This window comes from Scyliorhinus canicula, chromosome 3 (genome assembly GCF_902713615.1).
Source record: "Scyliorhinus canicula chromosome 3, sScyCan1.1, whole genome shotgun sequence".
Taxonomy (NCBI): domain Eukaryota; kingdom Metazoa; phylum Chordata; class Chondrichthyes; order Carcharhiniformes; family Scyliorhinidae; genus Scyliorhinus; species Scyliorhinus canicula.
In genome coordinates, this window is record NC_052148.1 from 110433457 (window position 1) to 110454993 (window position 21537).

Here is a 21537-nt window from a genome sequence, read left to right on the forward strand (position 1 = left end):
TGTGAAGCGGAGGTTGTGCATCACTAACTTGATCGAGTTTTTGAGGAGGTGACAAAAGTTGATTTGAGGGGAGGGCAGTGGATGTTGTTTGCATGGACGTCAATAAAGCCTTTGACAAGGTGCCTCATGACCGACTGGTACAAAAGGTGAAGTCACACTGGGTCAGAGATTAGGTGGCAGGATGGATACAGAACTGGCTCGGTCACAGAAGGCAGAGGGTAGCAGTACAAAGGTGGTGTTCTGACTGGAAGGTTGTGACCAGTTGTGTTCCACCAGGATCTGTGCTAGGGCTTCTTGTTGTTTGTAGTATACGTAAATGATATGGAGGAAAATGTAGCTGGTCTGCTTTGTAAGTTCGTGGATGACATCAAGGTTGGTTGAGTGGCAGATATTGTTGAGGATTGTCAGAGGATCCAGCAGGACGTGGGTGTTGGAAACTTGGGCAGAGAAATGGCCAATGAAGTTTAATTGTGAGGTAATGCATTTTGATAGGTCTAACATGAGGGGAAATATACAGTAAATGGCAAAACTCTTAGGAATATGGAAAGTCAGAGGGATCTGGGTGTGCAGGTCCACAGATCTTTGAAAGTGGCAACACAAGTGGACAAGGTAGTCAAGAAGACATATGGAATACTTGCCTTCATTGGATGGGGCATTGAGTATAAAAACTGGCAAATCATGCTGCAGTTGTATAGAACCTTGGTACGGTGGCACTTGGGATATTGCGCACAATTCTGGTCGCCACAGTACCAGAAGGATGTGGAGGCTTTGGAGAGGAGCTTTACCAGGATGTTGCCTGGTCTGGAGGGTGTTGGCTACGTGGAGAGGCTGAATAGACTGTTTTCATTGGAAAGACTGAGGTTGAGGGGTGACCTGATAAGAGGTCTACAAGATTGAGGGACGTGGATGGGCAGGCAAACTTTCCCAGGATGGAGGGGTCAGTCACTAGGGGACAAAAGTTTAGAGGAGGTGTGCGAGATAGGCTTTTTTATGCAGAGGGTGGTGAGTGCCTGGAACACATTGCCAGGTGAGATTGTGGAAACAGATTGTGAGGATGGGTGGAGAGGGATATGACAAAAGCAAGTGCTGAGGGTTTTGGCCAAGGTTGGTATCACAACTGGTACAATCTTGCAGGGCCGAACGGCCTGTTCCTGTGCTGTATTGTTCTTTGTTCTACTGGCTTTTCGGCTGGGCAATTGGTTCTTTCCCATCCTGCTTGGCAGTGTGTTTGATGGGGGGTGGGTTAAACTGAGAGATTATAGCTACTTTCAGTGCCAGTTTGTTGGATTTTAAAGGCCTTAATCAAAGTTCTTAGCTGAGTTGCTTTTTGTGCGACCACTCAGCTCATGGCTGCCAACGGAGGTCCTCGAGTTTTACTTACAATGTTGCTGTGAGGCAATCTTGCAGTTGGGGGAACTATGCAAATCCCAATCTGAATTTTAAAAAACAATATTTTTATTGAAATATCAAAGTTTACAAACCACAACAGTACCAACACTTTTTTTTATCAGGAGAAAAATAAAAGCATCGGCACGAACAGGAACCCCAATAACAATTTTCCCACCCCCCCGCCCCCAACAACCAACAGTGACCACGTCCAAATTGGAAAGTAAATGGCTGCTATCTACGATACAACCCATTGCCTGACCCCCTTGCCATAAACTTGACCGTCTCAAGTAATAAGGATTTCATTAAATCACCCAGCCATGCTTTGGCACACGGTAGCGTGCCTGCCTCCAGCTCAGCAGTATCCATCGCTGGGCCAACAACCATGCGAATGCCAGAGCATCCGCTTCGGACACCCAAAATACAGCAATTAACAGACCGGGCTAAGTTAACATTGAGGATTGCTGATGCGGTGCAGAAAAAGGGCTCCCAAACACTAACTTGGGACAGGACCAGGACATGTGCGTTTTGTGAACAGGCCCTCTCGAGCACTACTCACACTTGTCCTCCACTTCCTCTCAAAATCGACTCATTCTCGCCCTGGTGAGATCTGCCCTAAACCTCACCTTTAACTGTATCAAGCACAACCTGGTACAGGATGATGTAGCATTCACCCCACAGAGACACCACACCATCTCCTCCAAAATGGGTCCCAGCTGCTCCTCCCATCTGGCCTTCACATCATGCACTGTAACCTGCTCGTCCCCCATGATCTGCCCAACTAGCCCAGATGTCCTAACCTCCTATGACTCCGCACACGAGAGTATCCTTTCCAGCAAGATGGATGGCAGTGTTCCCAGAAAGTCGGAAACGCCCACCAGTAAAGTCCACCACCTAGAAATGGCTGAACCCATTTGGTCCCCCAAGCTCTACTTTCTCGTTTAACTCCCGCAAACCGCCCTTACAGAAACAAATCCCTCTCCACCTTGAGCCCCTTGTCTTTCCATGTAACATCCAATCTCGCCGACTCAAATAGTGGTTCCCACAGATTGGGGCCGGCTTGACACCACCCTCTGCTTAAAATGCTGACACCGTTGCCGCGGAGACAACTGCCGGATTCACAATATTTGCTGGCAAAAACAGCAATGGTGCCGTCACCAGGGCCTCGAGACCTGTCCCTCTACATATGACTCCAACTCTATCTGTACCCAACACACCACTCCAACACCAATGGGACCAGCTTGTCTGTGAACTACTTTAATTCTACCGGGAATCCATCAGGCCCTGGTGCCTTCCCCACCTGCATCTTATCAAGAACCCTGCGGATCTTCCCCAACTCCATTGGGGCCTCCAATGTCTCCTGCAACTCATCCCCTGAGGAAACTCCAAGCCCAACAGAAACTCAACAATCTCCTGCTCATCCTCTGGTGGCTCTAACCTGTAAAGCCCCTCATAAAAAGAACAAAACACCTCATTCATTTTCTCTGGAGTAGAGACTAACCCACCTGTCTGACAGCCTCTCGCCACCTTAATTGATGTGTGAACAGTCAGCTAGCCTTTTTCCCCATACTTGTATACCATCCCTTAAGTGCTGCAGCTGTCGCACCACCCGGCCTGTGGACAGCACGTCATGTCCAGTTCCGGAATGGCATCCAATAACCGTCTCATAAACTTGACATCGTCCCAATTTGGAGCATATATGTTCACCATCACCACTCCATCCTCTCCAACCAACCTGTAACTGTCACATACCGCCTGGAAAGAGGCTCTCCCTCCTAACCAGAATCACCAAACCCCACCTTGGGTTGGCCATTTGTTCTACATCCCTACCCAAATTTCTGAGTCACCCCCCCCCCCCCCCCCCCCAATCTCACAAACGCAAAACTATAGCTAGACCATTACGCCCCTCCCAAACTAACTGGCCCAACAGCTACAGCCTCCCCTTTTCCTATTGCTAGCAAAGTGGCTCCCAAACAGGATCTCCTTAACATATCCCTCCTTCCCCCTCCCCAAACTTGGACAAGGTGAAAAAACTGGTTTCTCCACTGCCTCCCAACCAACCACTGCAACCATTTACCTTTCTGCCAGATATGACTCCAACCAGTGGAGAGTTTTCCCCCTGATTCCCATTGACTCCAGTTTTGCTAGGGCTCCTTGATGTCATGGGAGTCTGAGAAATGTTTTGCATTGTTGGGTAGGTGCCAATGGTTGTAGCTGTACTGTAACCGCTTGGCTCGTGGTGTGGCACGTTCTGGAGCCCAAGTCTTCAGTACTATTGCTGGAATCTTGTTGGAGCCCCTGGCCGTTGTTGTATGCCATGCCCATCATGTGGAGTGAATCAAATTGACTGAAGAGTGACATCTGTGATGCTGGGGTCCACCGCAGGAGGCAGCGATGGATCATCCACTCAGCACTTCCAGCTGAAGATTGATGCAAGCAAAAGGAATACGTTTGTTACCTTGGAAATTGGCTATCCCCGTTGCTTTCTCCATGGTAACAGACTGCATTGCTGACCAATCAGAGCCCTTTGTTTTCCAGTATAAGTTGTGAATTGTTTGCAATTTGGCTTTCTTGTAATTGTCCTGGTGAGTACAAGATTCATTTTTGGCAACATGCTTTTTCCATCAACAAAAAGTGCCTGGTATGGTTATTGTACCTTTTAATCAGTAGATGAACATTTATGTACACCCCCCACCCCACTGCCTTCATTGGGATCTGAACTGAACTATTTCATGCAAGTTATGACCCTGTGGTACTGTGGCTGCAGTTGTCTGCCGATGCTTCTGTGCTAGATATAAATAGGTATCTTCAGTGTGTTAAAATCTCTGGTGAATTAATGTAAAATATGGGCTCAGTCAGCAAAAATCTTCTTGCAATAAGTAAGGATTTTAAAATTTGAGAGGGCAGCTCAGTAGCATAGTGGTCAGCACAGTTGCTTCACAGCTCCTAGGTCCCAGGTTCAATTCCCAGCTTGGGTCACTCTGTGCGGAGTCTGCACGTTCTCCCTGTGTCTGTGTGGGTTTCCTCCCACAGTCCAAAGATGTGCGGGGTAGTACTGGGTTATGGGGGTAGGGTAGGGTGCTCTTTGTAAGGGACGGTGCAGACTCGATGGGCCGAATGGCCTCCTTCTGCACTGTAAATTCTATGCACTATGAACTTTTTTTCTTATTGGCTATCTTGACACGAGGGAGAAGTTGTTTTGGTTTGAAGTGGGTCCCTTGGGAAGCTAGACATGTCCGTTTTGTGTTGGGAAGAAAATATCTAGATTGAAATATAGTTCCAATTCATCCATTTACTTCATGAGGATAAAGTGTATTTGAAAGGTTATTTTTCACTGGTGATTTGAGCAAAACTAGCAGGATGGAGGACGACTTGCCTCCACTCTCGTTTGGCTGGCGCAATATTGTAAATGACAGTTGAGATTTCTTTTCAAGGGACCTTTTTTAAAGGTACTAAAATGTTGAATTAACTTTTTCAAGTAAGGTAAATGTAGCCTGTTGATGTAAGCACACTTTTCCAACTATCTTTGCAGTATTCTGCCAAAAATTAATTTTTGGGAATATTGAGTCAGCAACTCTCTTCACACTATTTCAGCTGGTTTAAAATGCTGTGCTCAGCACAAAGCGGTTGTTTGTTGCCACTGAAATGAAGATTCGGAAAATGTGGTTCAGTTACTTGAATGTTTTAATTTTATGATTTGGTGCACTGGACCTGAATTAAGTGCAGATGCAAAGTCTGGCTCCATCAGTCAGCAGTTCCTATTTTATTAAAATTATGCATGCGAGTTTTTCCAAGGAAAAGACTGTGTTTAAATCCTTGATTTATAAAAATCTTGTTGGACCGTTCATGGGGATGCCAGGACTGATGAATTAATGAGTTATGGAAAGTGAATGTATGTTTACTTAACAATAAACCACTACCCTGTAACCAAGAAAAGTATAAACTTGTCCAAAAAAAGTATAAAGTTGTTCAAAACAAACATGCACTGTGAATTTGTGGTAAAATAGCAAGTCGATGAGTAAGATCAGTATTTAATTTCCCATTACTCCATTTTTTTATTCAATGATGCAATTAGCCACTTTTCTAAATAATCCAACACTGACTGAAAGAACGATGCAGACGGCCTGTAGGATATGGGAAGAATGGGGAACGAGGTTTGTGGTAATGCGAAGTTTAAGCTTCAGTAGATCAGAGCCATGCGAGCAATTGTGGTTTGTTGATGGATGTTGTCATCTGAGGGTACCTTTTGTGTTTTATCAAATGGCTGCAATGATATCACTGTGGGTGGAGCTGGGCTGTGATTCTGTCTTTTACTTGCGTTTCGAGCTGGAAGCTGCTTTGTGGTTCTGAGTTTTTTTTGGTTTAGTTTTCAGTTGGGAGTTGCATTCAAACAATGCTGTATTTTTGGCCTCTCTCTCTCTGCTTGCTAAATGTCGCCAGACCACTTGATAACTTCAAAGTAATACTTGTTTTCTGTAAGGAATTCAAACCTACTGTTGTAGGAAAAGGGTGTTTGGCTTATGGATGTTGGGAAAGTTATTAAGGGTTACCTATCGAGTACTGATTGGGGGGGGGTGGTATTTGTGTCAGTAGTTAATATGTTTACTATGTGTTTCTAAAATGTTAACTGAATTCGTAGAATAAACATTGTTTTGTTTAAAAAATAGTTAAAATCTCTGTTGCATAACACCTGGAAAGTAGGCCCTTTTGCTCCTCATAACCAATATCTATTAAAAGTTGTAGGTCAGGTAAGCTCCATGATATGGAGTTTTCTAAACGCTAGCCCATAATAATGTGGAGGAAAAATGCATCAATTGTTAAACAGATAAAATTTTTACTCGCTCTACCATTTCAAGCTTGATAGCTGAATTGTTGTTTTGTTTGAATATATTTTGTTTCCTCACTCATTCACTTATTTTGGAGAATCTAGGGAGAATTTGTAAGGTATAAAATTTATAGTACAGAAGGAGGACATTTGATCCATCGGGTCGGCACCCGGCCCTTGGAAAGCGCACCTACCCCTACACTCCGTAAGCCAGTAACACCACCTAACCTTCGGACACTAAGGGGCAATTTATCATGGCCAATCCACCTAACCTGCACACCTTTGGGACTGTGGGAGGAAACTTGAGCACCTGGAGAAACCCCATGCAGACACGTGGCGATATTGCAAACTCCACACAGACAGTCACCCGAATTGAACTCTGGTCCCTGGACCTGTGAGGCAGCAGTGTTAGCCACCATGCCGCCCATATAATAATTCAACTTCCATACAACAGGTCCAGAGAAGAACTCGAGCTTGAAACATTCTCCCAAAGAGATGATGAAACCCATGCTTTGTTCTGGCAGTGGTTTATTCAGGTTATTAACACCAGCTTTGGTTCTGAGGTGTTTATTTCTGTGGCAAGCCCCAACATTTGGCTAAATCTGCAAGAGATTGCTACACTTTGGTCCTGTTCCAGCCTTGACTGGTTTAGTGGTTTTGCCTTTTTAGAGAGGGAACCTCTACAATTATGAAATTAGTAAAAAAAAATTGGAGATGCAGCAAACCTAATTTGTTTCCTTTTTTTTTTTCAGCTTCAATGCAAAAATGATGACTAATTCAAATTCTGATTCTTCAACTCAAGAGTAGACCAAGCTTTGCTACATGGGGGAAAAATCCATACATTTGAGACTGACTTGAGACTGAAATTCAGTTTTCTGTTATGTGAATGTGGTGTATGCTGCTTCTGATTGCAAACCTGCTCTCAAGGCTTTATTCAAATGAAATCATCATTATTTAAAATGAGCTATCAAGCCAACAACTCCTGTAGGATGGGGGAGTCTTCAGGCAATGAGAGAGAAAGCAACTTCCACTTGCCTCTTTTGATCAATGACCCAAATGGCAATGGAGTTCCCTGCAGTCCAGGCATACCTCCAGAAACGATCCATGTTACAACCCCATTGACTAATGGAAACTGTGAGTGTCCAGATACGCAGATATTTTCTTTTAATATAGGTGTTGATGTTACGAAAGCAGTATCTGACCAAGTAGCTTGTCGGTTCCATGGAATATACAGACCTGAATTGGAAATGACTCCAGACTATTTCTGTGATCGTGAAACATCTGTTGTCATGGATCCACGAAGCAGCTCTTCAGATTATCAGCACAAGACAGCAAATTTAAGTTGGAGCTCAAAGTCACTAGTTCCAGGGCAGTGTATGTTGGACCACAAACAAAATCACGTTGTCAAAAGCCAATTTTCTTACAGAAAAGCCTTGCATGACTACCTTGCAACAGATATTGAAGGAACGTTGAACACTTGTGTTAAAAATGAAGCAGATCTTCAGAAGTCATTGGGCCATCATGTTAGAGGTGATGGAGTGAAGTTGAGTATAATTGATGGTCCTAATGATACAGTGAGAATTGCAATGAATATGGAAAGAAATTTGGGATACTCAATGTTACCATCTGAATCCAAATTGGAAATGAAGCACGGCAATGTCGACAGCAAACAACCTGAATCTAGTGTGCCTATTCTTGAATCATCTGTATTCTATAATGAATCCGATTTGTCTTTTGAATCCCAAGGTGAGAATGAGGTTCTGAATGCTACCCAAATTGTATATCAACTGCCATTGGAAACCAACTTAAATTCTAAAGAGTGTACTGTCAGGGTATCACATCAGCAGTATGCTCAAGATGAAGCTGAAAAAATACTTTCTCAAATTAATTCCCATGACCCAAGTACAGGACCAATAAAGTACCCCACCACCTTCAATCCAGATAAGTACTTCGGAGAGGAAGCAGGTCACAATATAACTGATGCTGATTTTTACCCATGTGTGAAATACAAGTCAAAAGAAACAGATGGACAGATACCAGTTATATATGAACAGTTTGAAGAAATCCAAAATAAAATGGCTCTAACAGAAATGAATGAAACTGAAGCTTATAAAATGCCAACAAATTCAGCAATGAATACCACATTTATAGTGTTGAAGGAAGTAAATAATGATACAAAATCTGAAATTAACAGTTGCAGGTCTGAGGCACAGGAACTTGAAGCAGAAACATCTATCCAGGGGACAGTAAATGATGAAACCTTTTCAGTCTCCAGCCCTCCAACAGTTCATGAACATGAAAATTCTTATCAAACGTCGACTCCTTTTGCAGGGTCCCAAAAAATGTTCTTCACCAGTTCACCATTACATAATCTAAGCGATTTATCTGAAGGTGACAGTTCTGCAGAAGAGTCCCCAACCATCATGGTGCTGCAGTTGGAGGGCAGGGATTCTGTACAGAAACCAGGATTTAAAATTAAATTCAATGCAAACATGAAACCCAAAGTGGAGATCAAATCTTATCCTAAACCTAATTTTAACAACATCAAACCCAAAGTTGTATCTAGAACTCAGCGGATGTCTTCAGTGTCAAAAGGCAGTGTGTGCCGACCAACCGAAGCTTCGAGTAAATATTCTCCAAGGTCTACCAATTTCATCTCCTCTCTTGATTCTCCATGTTCTCGATCTCTTGTACCAAATCACAGAAAGGAACCACTTTCCAAGTCGACATTGAAAACTAAATCCGACATCGTGAAAATCCAGAAGATAGCGTTTCGGAAAAGAATCTCTGCAAATAAGCCGCAGACTCTTAGTATGACAGAAAACAGAACCTCAAAATCCAGTTGTGGGAGCAAGCCTCGTGCCAGAGCATCTTCGGTTTCAGCCTTTGCAGATGGAGATCAAAGTCGAGTATCTGGTTCACTGCACTTCTCCAAGCCATTACCTTCATCTTTGGGAACTGCTACATGTGAACATAAAATGTTTCAATCTGATGGAATAAACAACGTCAATCCATCAGGGAAGACTTTTTCAGCTATTGAAAAACCAAAGGCACGATCTAGCAGCTTGGCAGATGCATTAGATGTCCACCCGGTCTCTCTTAATCCAGTTTCTGTTGCTTTGGAAAATCCTCGTGCCACACAAGTAAGTGACCACCAGTATTTTTGATTTGCAGTACCCATTAAGTTGGGTAAAACCATCTTGCTGAACCTGTGTTTGATCGTAGCAGAACCAAAAGTTAAGCTTGTATTGTTTAAAAGTGCATTTTTTAAAGTTAAATTAGAAAATGCAAGTGTGCAATTTTAGGAATGGAGCATAGTTAGTAATGCAGTTTTAATTTGTTGGCTAATGCTGGGGCATTGAGAGTTTGAGTATAATAGAGGGTGTCTGCTGGTGCTTTTAGATGGAGATGTGTAGTTACTTTGAAGAATATATAATCTCAAGGCAGCAATGGGTGTTTTAAAAATATATATATATTGCCACTAACTATTTCATTCCAGTTTAAATGGGGACGTGTTTTGAAGTATCCTGGACTGCTTCCTAGATCAGCATTTCTCATCTAACCATGGAAAAGCATTGCTTGTCTCTCAGTTTTGGGGAATAACTTGGGAAGACAGAATTGCAGAGCAATTGGGAACAATGGTAGAATTCTTAATGCGATGGCCAATGGCGAGTGCAAACAGCAAGGGGGACATAGGACATCCCAGCTTAGTCCCACGGTGGAGAGGAAAGTATTCTGAACTGATGTTGTTTGTGCAGACACTGGCCCTCGGCTCCTTATATAATATCTTTACCCTGTCCACAAATCCAATTGCAAACCGCTAGAACTGCCATCAAGTATGCCAATTCTACCAGGTCAAACCCTTTCTTGATGTCCAATGCTGCAACCACCTCTGTTTCACTCCCCTCTGCCGGTACCATAACCACATCCAATACCCTCTAATATTTGAAAAGAGGTGCCTCCCTCTCACAAACCTGTCTGATCTTCACCTATCACTTTCAGGGGGCACTCCTTCAGCCTACCTGTCAGTACCTTCGCCAATATCTTTGTGACCCGGTTTAAAAGTGACATGGGCCTACACAACCCACACTCTGTCAGATCCTCATCTTTCTTTTTTAAAAACAATAATTTTTATTGAAAAATGTTGTATTTATATAACAACAACGAACCGCAATAAAATACTAACCATAATAATGATCAACCCCCCCCCCCCCCGGGTTGCTGCTGCTGTTGACCAAGATACCTATCTTTGAGCCAGAAAGTCCCGAAAAGGCTGCCACCGTTTATAGAACCCTTGTATTGATCCTCTCGGCAAATTTGACCCCCTCCAATTTTATAAATCCCGCCATGTCACTGATCCAGGTCTCCACACTTGGGGGCCTCGCATCTTTCCACTGCATCAAGATCCTCCGCCGGGCTACTAGGGACGCAAAGGCCAGAACACCGGCCTCTTTCTCCTCCTGCACTCCCGGCTCTGCTGCAACTCCAAAGATCGCGAGTCCCCAACCTGGTTTGACCCTGGATCCAACCACCCTCAACACCGTCCCCGCCACCCCCTTCCAGAATTCTTCCAGTGCCGGGCATGCCCAGGACATATGGGCATGATTCGCTGGACTCCACGAACACCTGGTGCACCTGTCCTCGCCCCCAAAGAACCTACTCATCCGAGTCACAGACATTTGGGCCCTATGCAGCACCTTAAATTGGATGAGGCTAAGCCTCGCACGGGAAGAGTTATCTTAAATTGGATGAGGCTAAGCCTCGCACAGGAAGAGGAAGAGTTCAGATCCTTATCTATCTTAAGTAACAGGGAAATTGATGCCTGCCCCAAAGTTTGTGGTAACACCCCCTTCCTATTGCCTTCCCAAACATCCCTGGTACCATCAGCGGTACCAGCTTGTGAATTTTTTATAGTAGTCCACCAGAAACCCATCAGGCCCTACCACCTTCCCTGACTGCATCCTCCTAATCGCATCTTTTATCTCGTGCTCCACTTTCGTCCCCTCTAATGTCGCCCTGTCCCCCTCCCCTAACGTCGGGTACTCCAGCCCATCTAGAAATTCCTGCATGTCCCGGCCTCCCCCAGTGTAGTGCTAACAATTATAATCAAAGACGAGAGACTAGTACAATCGAGGCTTTATTGCTGTGCGATGCTATTCCTCCATCTGCAACTGTAGACTAAGGTCTGAGTGACTCTCACGCATATTTATACACAAGCTCCCTGTGGGTGAAGCTAGCCGGCAGGGGCTTAGCGGAGGAACCTATATTACAGGTACAGGCATACATCCCCCTTCTGCAAGTACACATTACTACAGTGGTTAAATCACCACATTCACCCCCTGTAAAAAATGGGTCCGGCGGGGGTGACGTGTAACTATAATACAAAGGATGAGCTATTTACAAGAGGGTCCAAACAGAGAACCAAGAGTCCATCCGGTTAGCAGGTTACAGGTTGAGCCAAATCGACAGTCGAACGTTCCGCTGTGATTGGCGTAACTGTGGTGGCGACGTTGGCACAGGCGGTGATGGCAACGATGGTGCGGGTGTTGGTGCTGGCTGCTGGCGGGATGACTCCGAGAGCGAGCTGAAATCTTCCGTGTCCTCCAGTGTGGGCAGGGGAACGAGGGATGGACCTGGTGGGGACGAATAGGGGGACGCCGGGGAAAAGGAGGTTGGCGCGGAGGGAGAAAGAGGCATGGGATCAGCACCTGAGGGATCCAGGTCCCGGAGTGAAACTGTGTCCTGGCGGCCGTTGGGGAACTCCACATAGGCATACTGAGGGTTGGCGTGGAGAAGGCGTACTTTGTCCACCAGGGGTTCCGCTTTGTGGTGCCGGACATGCCTACGGAGAAGGACTGGGCCCGGTGTCGTGAGCCACGTCGGGAGCGACACCCCGGATGTAGACTTCCTAGGGAAGGCAAAAACACGTTCATGGGGTGTACAGTTAGTTGCGGTGCACAATAGCGGCCGAATGGAATGGAGCGCGTCAGGTAGGACCTGCTGGTGGCTGGGAGGTTTCTGGACCGTAGGGCCAGCTGGACGGCCCTCCGTACCGTCCCGTTCTCCCTCTCTACCTGCCCGTTTCCCCGGGGGTTGTAGCTGATCGTCCTGCTGGAGGCGATACCCCTGCTGAGCAGGAAATGACGCAGCTCATTGCTCATGAACGAGGATCCCCTGTCACTGGATGTAGTCGGGGAAACCGAACAGGGCGAAAATGGAATCCAGGGCCTTGAGGACGGTGGCAGACGTCATTTCTGGGCATGGGATGGCGAAGGGGAACCTAGAAAATTCATCGACCACACTAAGGATGTATGTGTTGCGGTCGGTGGAGGGAAGGGGCCCTTTGAAGTCCACGCTGTGGCGTTCAAAGGGGCGGGATGCTTTCACCAGGCGCGCGCGATCTGGCCGGTAGAAGTGCGGCTTGCACTCGGCACAGATCTGGCAGTCTCTGGTGACTGTCTGTACTTCCTCGACGGAGTAGGGCAGATTGTGGGCTTTGATGGTACAAGCGAGTGACCCCCGGATGACAAAGGCTCTCGTGCAGGGCACGGAGCTGCTTCACTTGTGTGCTGGCACATGTACCTCGGGAGAGGGCGTCTGGGGGCGCATTGAGCTTGCCGGGGCGATACAAGATATCGTAGTTAAAGGTGGAGAGCTCGATTCTCCACCGCAAGATTTTGTCATTCTTGATCTTGCCCCGCTGCGTGTTGTTGAACATGAAGGCTACCAACCGTTGGTCAGTGAGGAGAGTGAATCTCCTGCCGGCCAGGTAATGCCTCCAGTGCCGCACCGCTTCAACGATTGCCTGGGCCTCCTTTTCAACAGAGGAATGCCGAATTTCGGAGGCGTGGAGGTTGCGTGAAAAGAATGCCATGGGTCTGCCTGCCTGATTAATCGTGGCGGCAAGTGCGACATCTGAAGCATCGCTTTCTACTTGGAAAGGCAGTGTCTCGTCTACTGTGTGCATCCCCGCCCTGGCTATGTCGGATCGAATGCGGGCGAAGGCCTGTTGTGCTTCGGCCGAGAGGGGAAAATGTATGGACTGGATAAGTGGGCGGGCCTTGTCCGCGTATTGTGGGACCCACTGGGCGTAATAAGAAAAGAACCCAAGGCAGCATTTGAGGGCCTTGGGGGAGTGGAAGCTCCATGAGGGGGCGCATGTGGTCGGGGTTGGGCCCCAGTAGTCCGTTTTGGACTACGTAGCCGAGGATGGTTAAGCGGTCTGTGCGGAACACGCCCTTCTCCTTGTTGTACATGAGATTAAGGAGAGATGCGGTGTGGAGGAATTTAGAAAGGTTGGCGTCATGGTCCTGCTGGTCATGGCCGCAGATGGTGACATTGTCGAGGTACGGGTAGGTGGCCTGCTGTCCGTACCGGTCAAACATTCGGTCCATTTCTCGTTGAAATACTGAGACTCCATTCGTGACGCCGGAGGGAACCCTAAGACCGTCTACCTCGAAGGCAGTGTAGGGAAGGTCCGATTTACGGATGGGGAGCTGGTGGTAGGTGGATTTGAGGGCAATAGTAGAGAAGACCCGGTACTGTGCAATCTGATTGACCATATCAGAAATGCGGGGGAGGGGGTACGCGTCGAGCTGCGTGTACCGGTTGATGGTCTGGCTGTAGTCCACGACCATTCTGTGCTTCTCACCGATCTTAACCCCTACCACCTGGGCTCTCCAAGGGCTGTTGCTGGCCTCGATGATCACCTCCCGAAGCAGCCGCTGGACTTCGGACCTGATGAAGGCCTTGTCCTGGGTGCTGTACCGTCTGATCCTGGTGGCGACGGGCTTGCAGTCTGCGGTCAGATTGGCAAAGAGTGAGGGAGGCTCGACCTTGAGGGTCGCGAGGCCGCAAACGGTGAGGGGAGGTAGGGGTCTGCCGAATTTGAGGGTGAGGCTCTGGAGATTGCACTAGAAATCCAGGCTTAGTAAGAGTGACGTGCAGAGGTTGGGGAGAATGTACAGATGGAAACGGTCGAATTCCACTCCCTGTACAGTAAGTTTAACCAGGCAGAAACCCCGGATCGGGACAGCGTGGGACCCGGAGGCGAGAGAGATCTGCCGGTTGGCGGGATGGACCGCAAGGGAATAGCGCCTTACCGTGTCCAGGTGGACGAAGCTCTCGGTGCTCCCGGAGTCGATGAGGCAGGAGGTCACGTGGCCGTTAACCAGCACCGATGTGGAAGAGGGTGCCAGATTGCGAGGATGGGACTGGTCGAGCGTAGCTGAGGTGAGTAGCGGGCGATCGGCGGGGCGAGGACAAAATGGCGGCATCTGGAGTACCTGTGGGTAAAATGACGGCGCCCATGGAGCGCACATGGCGGTGGTGGATGAAGATGGCGGCGCCCATGGAGCGCACGTGGCGGGGGTGGTGAAAGATGGCGGCGCCCACTGATTGCACGTGGGGTCGGAGGAAGCGGACGGCGGGGCCCATTTGAGCGAGCGGCTGAGGCGAGGGGACTGGGGGCCGGATAGCTGCAAACCGTCTGGGACTGACACACCGCTGCAAAGTGGCCTTTCTTGCCACAAGCTTTGCAGGTCGCGGTGTGGGCCGGGCAGCGCTGGCGGGGGTGCTTCTGCTGACCACAAGTAACAGTGGGGATCCCCACGGAGCGCGGTGCAGCGGGCAGCGCAGGCATAGTGCGCGGGGGTGGCCGTTTGCGGTGTCCACGAGGGGAAGGACGGGTGGGCCTGGGGGGCCGTTTGCGGGGTCCACGAGGGGTGGGACGAGTGGCGAGCAGAATAAGATCGCGCACTACGGGAGGCGGCCATCATGGAAAGCGCCAGGTCCTTTGCGGCCGTGAGGTCGGGGCCGGCCCCTTCCAGCAGTCGTTGCCGGATGGGGTCCGATGCAATGCCTGTGACAAAGGCATCGCGCATGAGTAAGTCAGTGTTCCGTGGCTGTGAGGGCCCGGCAGTCGCAGTCTCATACCAGAGGTATAAGGGCCCTCCAGAAGTCCTCGACTCACCCGGCTGCTGGACGCGAGTAGAGAGTTGATGCCTCGCAAACAGGGTGTTCGCCGACTGTGCATAGTTCTCCTTGAGCAGTTCCATAGCTGTGGTGTAGTCAGTCGCATCTCGAATTAGCGGAAAAAGACTGGAGCTAAGTCTGGAGTACAGGAGTTGCTTTTTCTGAGCCTCCGTCAGGGGAGGGTCCGCTGAAGAGATGTAGGCCTCAAAGACTGCAAGCCAGTGAACAAAGTCTTTTCTGGCGTGAGGCGACTGCGGATCCAGCTGCAGACGGTCAGGCTTGATTCTGATGTCCATGGTGAACTGAAAATCACACAGCAATAAATTGTAGCGCTAACAATTATACTCGGACGAGAGACTAGTACAATCGAGGCTTTATTGCTGTGCGATGCTATTCCTCCATCTGCAACTGTAGACTAAGGTCTGAGTGACTCACGCATATTTATACACAAGCTCCCTGTGGGCGGAGCTAGCCGGCAGGGGCTTAGCGGAGGAACCTGTATTACAGGTACAGGCATACATCCCCCTACTGCAAGTACACATAACTACAGTGGTTATATCACCACACCCAGGTGGCTCTGACTTGTGCAACCTCTCATAGAATTTCTTAAAGACCTTGTTAATCTGATCTGGAGCTACCACCAACTTCCCTGCCCTGTCCCGCACCGAGAGAATTTTTCTTGCTGCAGCCTCCCTATGGAGCTGACCCACCTTCTCTCGATGCTTGTAAACTGCCCCCCTTGCTTGCCTCAATTCGCGTTGCTCTTTCCTGGTAGATGGTCGGTCCAAGCTCACCTGGATTTCCTTCCACTTTTCCAACTGTGCTGGGTCCCTATCTTCTGCATACCTCCTGTCTACCTCCAGCATCTCATTTATTACCCTCTGACGTTCCAACCTCTCCCCTTTGTCCAGCCTAGCCTTGAATGAGATCACCTCGCCCTCATCACCTCTTTTAAAGCCTCCCAGACAACTGCCTTCGACACCTCACCCGTGCAGTTAAAACTTACATATTCCTCGATTACTTTGTCAACACTGTCCCCCAACTGTGCCACATTTAGCTTCTACCCTTGTCTCTGTACCATCCCCTTCTCCAGTGCCATTTCACCATTTCCACCCAGTGCGGAGCATGATCTGATATTGCAATTGCCGAGTACTCCGACCCTTTACCCCCAGCCAGCAGCGCCTTCCCCACCATGAAACATCAATCGCGAGTACACCTTATGGACCGCTGAGAAAAGCGAGTACTCCTGCTCCCTCGGGTGCAGAATCTCCAGGGTCCACCCGTCCCATTTCCACCATTAGCCCAGCCAGCACTTTTGCGCCCCCCCCTCCCCCCCCCCCCCCCCCCCCCCCGGACGGGACCAGAGAGCGCAGCTGTGACATGTCCAAATGTCCAATCTTGGCTCCTGCACCAAGTTTTGCTCTCTCGCTCTCTCTCTCTCGCGCTCTCTCTCTCTCTCTCGCGCTCTCGCTCTCTCTCTCGCGCTCTCTCTCGCGCTCTCTCCTCGCGCTCTCGCTCTCGCTCTCGCTCTCGCTCTCGCTCTCGCTCTCGCTCCTCGCTCTCGCTCTCGCTCTCGCTCTCGCTCTCGCTCTCGCTCTCGCTCTCCCCACCTGCACTGCCACTCAAACAAATCTCACTCAGTATCGATCTCCCTCCACTTGCTCGACTCATAGGCCCATCGAAACCTGCTAACCAGGCGGACCACGGCTGATCTGATTGTGGTCCTAATTCCTCTTTTGAGTTCCTTTTTTATAGATCAAAAACCTGGCTAATTCCACCTTTGAATATAATCACCTTCCGGGGTCTGAGGAAGACTATTCCAGAGACTAATGACTATCCAATTTTTAATTTCCTCTCTTCAATCCTGACCGTTATTCTGGAGCATGTCAGTGCTGGCACTTCATGACGAACACAAAAGCAAAAAATAGATTCTCCTTTACTCTCTCCACCTCTGCAACACCTTGTCCAACATCTGCCCATGGTTCTCTGGCCTGTTGAATGCTGAAGTCCCCCTTCCTTTTTGTGGTTATCAGCTAACTTCGTGCAAATCTCTGATTAACTTGATATGCTGCTTTGTTTTGATGAATAATTTTCATCATCCCATAATTGAATGTACTTTTAACTATTTTTATTGAAATTTTAACAATTTGTATACTAAGTTTACAAAAACCAAACAATATAGCACATAACCCCCCCCCCCCCCATTGAAATATAAACTAACCCCCCCCCCCCCCCCTCCCCACCAACTGTGACCAACTAGTAAAAGTACATTATAAACAACCAGCATCTTGTGGTAAAACCCATCCGCCGACCTTCACGGGGTGAACTTGCCCGTCCCGAGGTGCAACCTCCAGGTCACCCAGCCACTCCGAGGCACTTGGCAGTGTAGTCGGCCTCCAGCTTAAGATGATCCGCCTCCTTGCCACAAGCGAGGCAAAGGCCAGAACGACTGCCCCCACCCCAACCCAGAGCTCTGGCACATCCCAAAACCCCAAAAATCGTGATCAGCAGGCAAGGCTCCAACCCAAAGTTCAAGATTGCCGACCTATCAAAAAAGCCCACCAGCTTTGCACACTAATAGAACCCGTAATTGATTGTTGACCAATACTAAGTTATTTGATAAAATGTGGCAGTTTATATTTTCTACTCAATGTGCCATATTTTTTACATCCTGCAAGTTATTGCCCTTGGGAGTGATATGCAACTTGGTGCATTGCCCTTGTCCAGTATCTGCATGGTCTGGTCTACTGTAGACCGCTCTACATGTTTGCATAATAGTGGAATGTTGGATGTACTTGGTTGGCTTCACAGTGCTTCAGGCAAAATAATCCTTATTCAGCAGTGTTTACACAAGGAAAGAAAATTGGGAATATTGCCAATTTCAAAGCATAGTTTAACAATGAAACTCTATAAATGGCTAACAAAATCATAACTAGGAAACTATATCGATTATGGCTTCTACTTCCTGACATGTCTTTTTATAGGTCCCTTTAACTAAACCATCACCCAACATTGATGACGTTCAAGTTGAACAGAAGCCAAGGAGTAATACTAGGAGCCAGACTGTGCCGTCTCCATCTGCAAAATTAAGAGTGCCGTCTTCTGTATCCAAATTGCGATTGGGGTCTGTGAACAATGATGGCCATATTGGAAAAATGCATGGTTCAACAAGTAAACAGCCATTGATCTCTGGTAAGAAATCTGTGCTGATTCTTATGTATACTAATACCAACTTTTAATTTAACTTGGAATGAGTACCACTTGTATTAATGTAAACTTTGACATGGAATTGCATCACAAATGGTTAAATTATGTACATCTTTTGGATAAGTTTTTTTCTGGCTAAAAACGTATTCCAGAATTGACAATTGTGACTGGAAGTAATGAAATCAGATAGAAAATTCAGAGGAGCCTTTTAACCTGTGATGAGCATCATGTATGCTGCCCTCTGAAACCTGTGCTTTGCAGAAGTCTTCAATCTTCTGCACTGCAGTTGCATTCTTACAGCAAGGTGGTGGCGGCGGGAGGGGGGGGGAGAGAAAGAGGTGTTGAACTACCATTTAAAATGTGCTTTCAGCTGCATAAAACAATGTCATGGGTGCTGTTGAGTTTTCAAATTTGTACTACAGATGGAGCTGTGGCACAGGGAAGAAAGTCTGTGCCATCTTTTAATGAATTGAACGAGTTGTACTTATTTTTTTTTAAATTCCCAATGTGCATTTCTAGCAATTTCCGAAGCATAAAACAGCATCCAAAAAGAAGTCTATTTCCAAGTCACATGAGAAACCTCCATGATGAGTTCACAATTCCTGGTTCAACTTGTGCTTATGGATTTATGTACTGGGAAACGAGGACAGAGCTCACAGCTGAGGGGATTAGTGTCCATCTTTTACAGCTACAGGATGCAATGTGAATTTGCCTGCCCTACAATTTTATTGCAAACATTTACTATTTAAGGCATCGTTCTTTAACCTCCCTCTGCCTTGGCAACCAACGGTGCATTATTGGTGGCTGCTGTTGAACAGAAAATACTGGAAACTCTTGGGTCAGGTAGAATATGTACAATGCAAACTTTGTTTCTTATGGAGTTGCTGTCTGATTGTTTCCAGATTTGGTTTCTGGGTTTTCCAACAAGTGTGTTTCAAGTTATAGAACATAGAACATAGAACATAGAACAGTACAGCACAGAACAGGCCCTTCGGCCCTCGATGTTGTGCCGAACAATGATCACCCTACTTAAACCCACGTAACCCGTATACCCATAACCCAACAATCAACCCATTAACCTTACACTACGGGCAATTTAGCATGGCCAATCCACCTAACCAGCACATCTTTGGACTGTGGGGGGAAACCGGAGCACCCGGAGGAAACCCACGCACACACGGGGAGGACGTGCAGACTCCACACAGACAGTGACCCAGCCGGGAATCGAACCTGGGACCCTGGAGCTGTGAAGCATTTATGCTAACCACCATGCTACCGTGAGGCCCCTTATGATTGCTTCATGAGCTTTTGTCTTCAAATTCCCACAAAGTTGTGTAAATTCTCTTGCCTGAATTAACTTTGGGTGATTAGAACACTTTAGAAATTGGCTGGTTCTCTTGGAAAAGCATCTAATTTGCTCCCAATACTTTGATTTTGGACTAAGCTTTTCTCTAGTTACACACTAATTAGGCAGAAGTATACAAGGTACTTAAGCAATTTATCCAAATGTATTTGAAGTAAGTTTTGTTCTAATCCTGGAATTTATGAACAACAGTTCTTGTCTCCTTGATTAAAACCAAGTGAAATGCCTTTTTTTTGAGGCTGCAGAATCAATTTGCAAGTACTGTTGTTGAACAAGAAACCCACACACTGCAAATTGTGACTTCCTTTCGGTAAAAGCTTGTAATTTTATCCATAATGTTAGCGTTGCATCAACTTATTAGCTGCTGCAATCCTTGAAGGGTGTAGTAATCCACGGGAGGCAGGAGTTCCGTCACCGCACCAATATTTATTTAGAATAACAATATTACAGGAGCAGCTACAAACAGTGCTGCCAGCAGTCCAGTCGACTTAAGACTGCTCACAAAGCCTACACAGGTGATTATATGGGCCCCCTCAATGAGCTATCATTGAGGGAGCTCATACTCCAATTGGCCAACCAATAAAGCCAATTGGAGTTCATTACAAAGGGCATGCTGCATTGCACCCATTTTAGATTATTGGTTCTTGGCTTACAAAATGAGGTTTGTGTGTGGAGCCAGTCAGTTAGGCAATGATCCTTTTAAAGTTGGACCAAGCAATACTAATAATTAACCTTCCCTTTGAGCACAACACACTGCAGGATACAGACTTGGTTGTCATGACTGGAAGCCAGTTCCCCTTTGTTTCTGAGCCAACTTAACTGGGAAACTAAATTTACTTTGAAAGCATAATTGTCAAGATTTCCATTGACTAGGTATAATGTATAAACCAATGACTGCAACAGGACAGAAGCTTGTACTCTTGCTTCCTTGACCCCTCAAAACTCTATCTGGAAGACCCACATCAGGAGTGTGATGGAATACTTACTGCGTGCCTGTGTGCTCGTAGCTGCAACAGCCCTTTGTGCTCAACCACCTAGGTCAAAAGTCTGCTTCATCCTTCATTACTGGCACAACACTGGTTCAACATGTAAGATGCATTGGAGCAACTCTAGCACTTTTTAAGCAAATGTTACCTTAACACAGACAAGAATTGCCATGCTCTGGATGCTTTCCCTTCCAGTTTTGACTTTTGTGTAATAACTTCATTTTTGGGCAGTGTTGCTGGTAAGGTTTGCTTCATTTCCAATTCAAAGTTGACCAAAGTGGTGGGCTGCTCAGTATTTTTCATACAACTGAGTAAATTTCTCAGCCATGTTGCTATGGGACAGAGTTGCAGGATTTAAGCCAAAGGTATCCTCCTTTCAAGGGCATCCATTAATCTGACAGTTTCATGGCAGGGGGTGTGTGTGCCAGAGGTGGTTTCTGAGGATCAGACAGGTTTTGTTAAGGAGCGGCAGTTGTCGACCAACATCAGGAGGCTGTTGAATGTGGTTATGACTCCATCTAGGGGTGAAGCTCCGGAAGTTAATAAGTTAATATATCAATGAACGCGGAGAAGGCTTTTGACCAGGTAGAATGGAGGAACCAGTGAGATCTTGGCGGTTTGGGCTTGCGTTCATTTCGTCGGTGAGTTTGCTGTATGTTGGCCTCATTTCAAGCATGAGGGGACAAACACTAACTCAAGATATTTTAGGCTGCATAGGAGCACAAGACGGGGATGCTTGCTGTTGTTTGCATGAGTTATTGAGCCTTTGGCTATTGTGCTCCTGGCATCAAGAGTGG

The 21537-nt window shown here is 47.1% G+C and overlaps 1 protein-coding gene across 3 annotated transcripts in view; it reads left to right on the top strand.

The window, feature by feature from the left end:
• mtus1b (microtubule associated tumor suppressor 1b) overlaps positions 1–21537 on the top strand; it is a 221160-nt gene that overhangs the window by 42345 nt on the left and 157278 nt on the right. For all 3 annotated transcript variants that reach the window (XM_038791093.1, XM_038791094.1, XM_038791092.1), the window contains exons 2-3: positions 6964–9354; positions 18169–18376. In XM_038791093.1, the coding sequence (XP_038647021.1) occupies positions 7150–9354; positions 18169–18376 (2413 nt within the window). In that variant the 5' untranslated portion in view covers positions 6964–7149. The remainder of the gene's footprint in view (positions 1–6963; positions 9355–18168; positions 18377–21537) is intronic.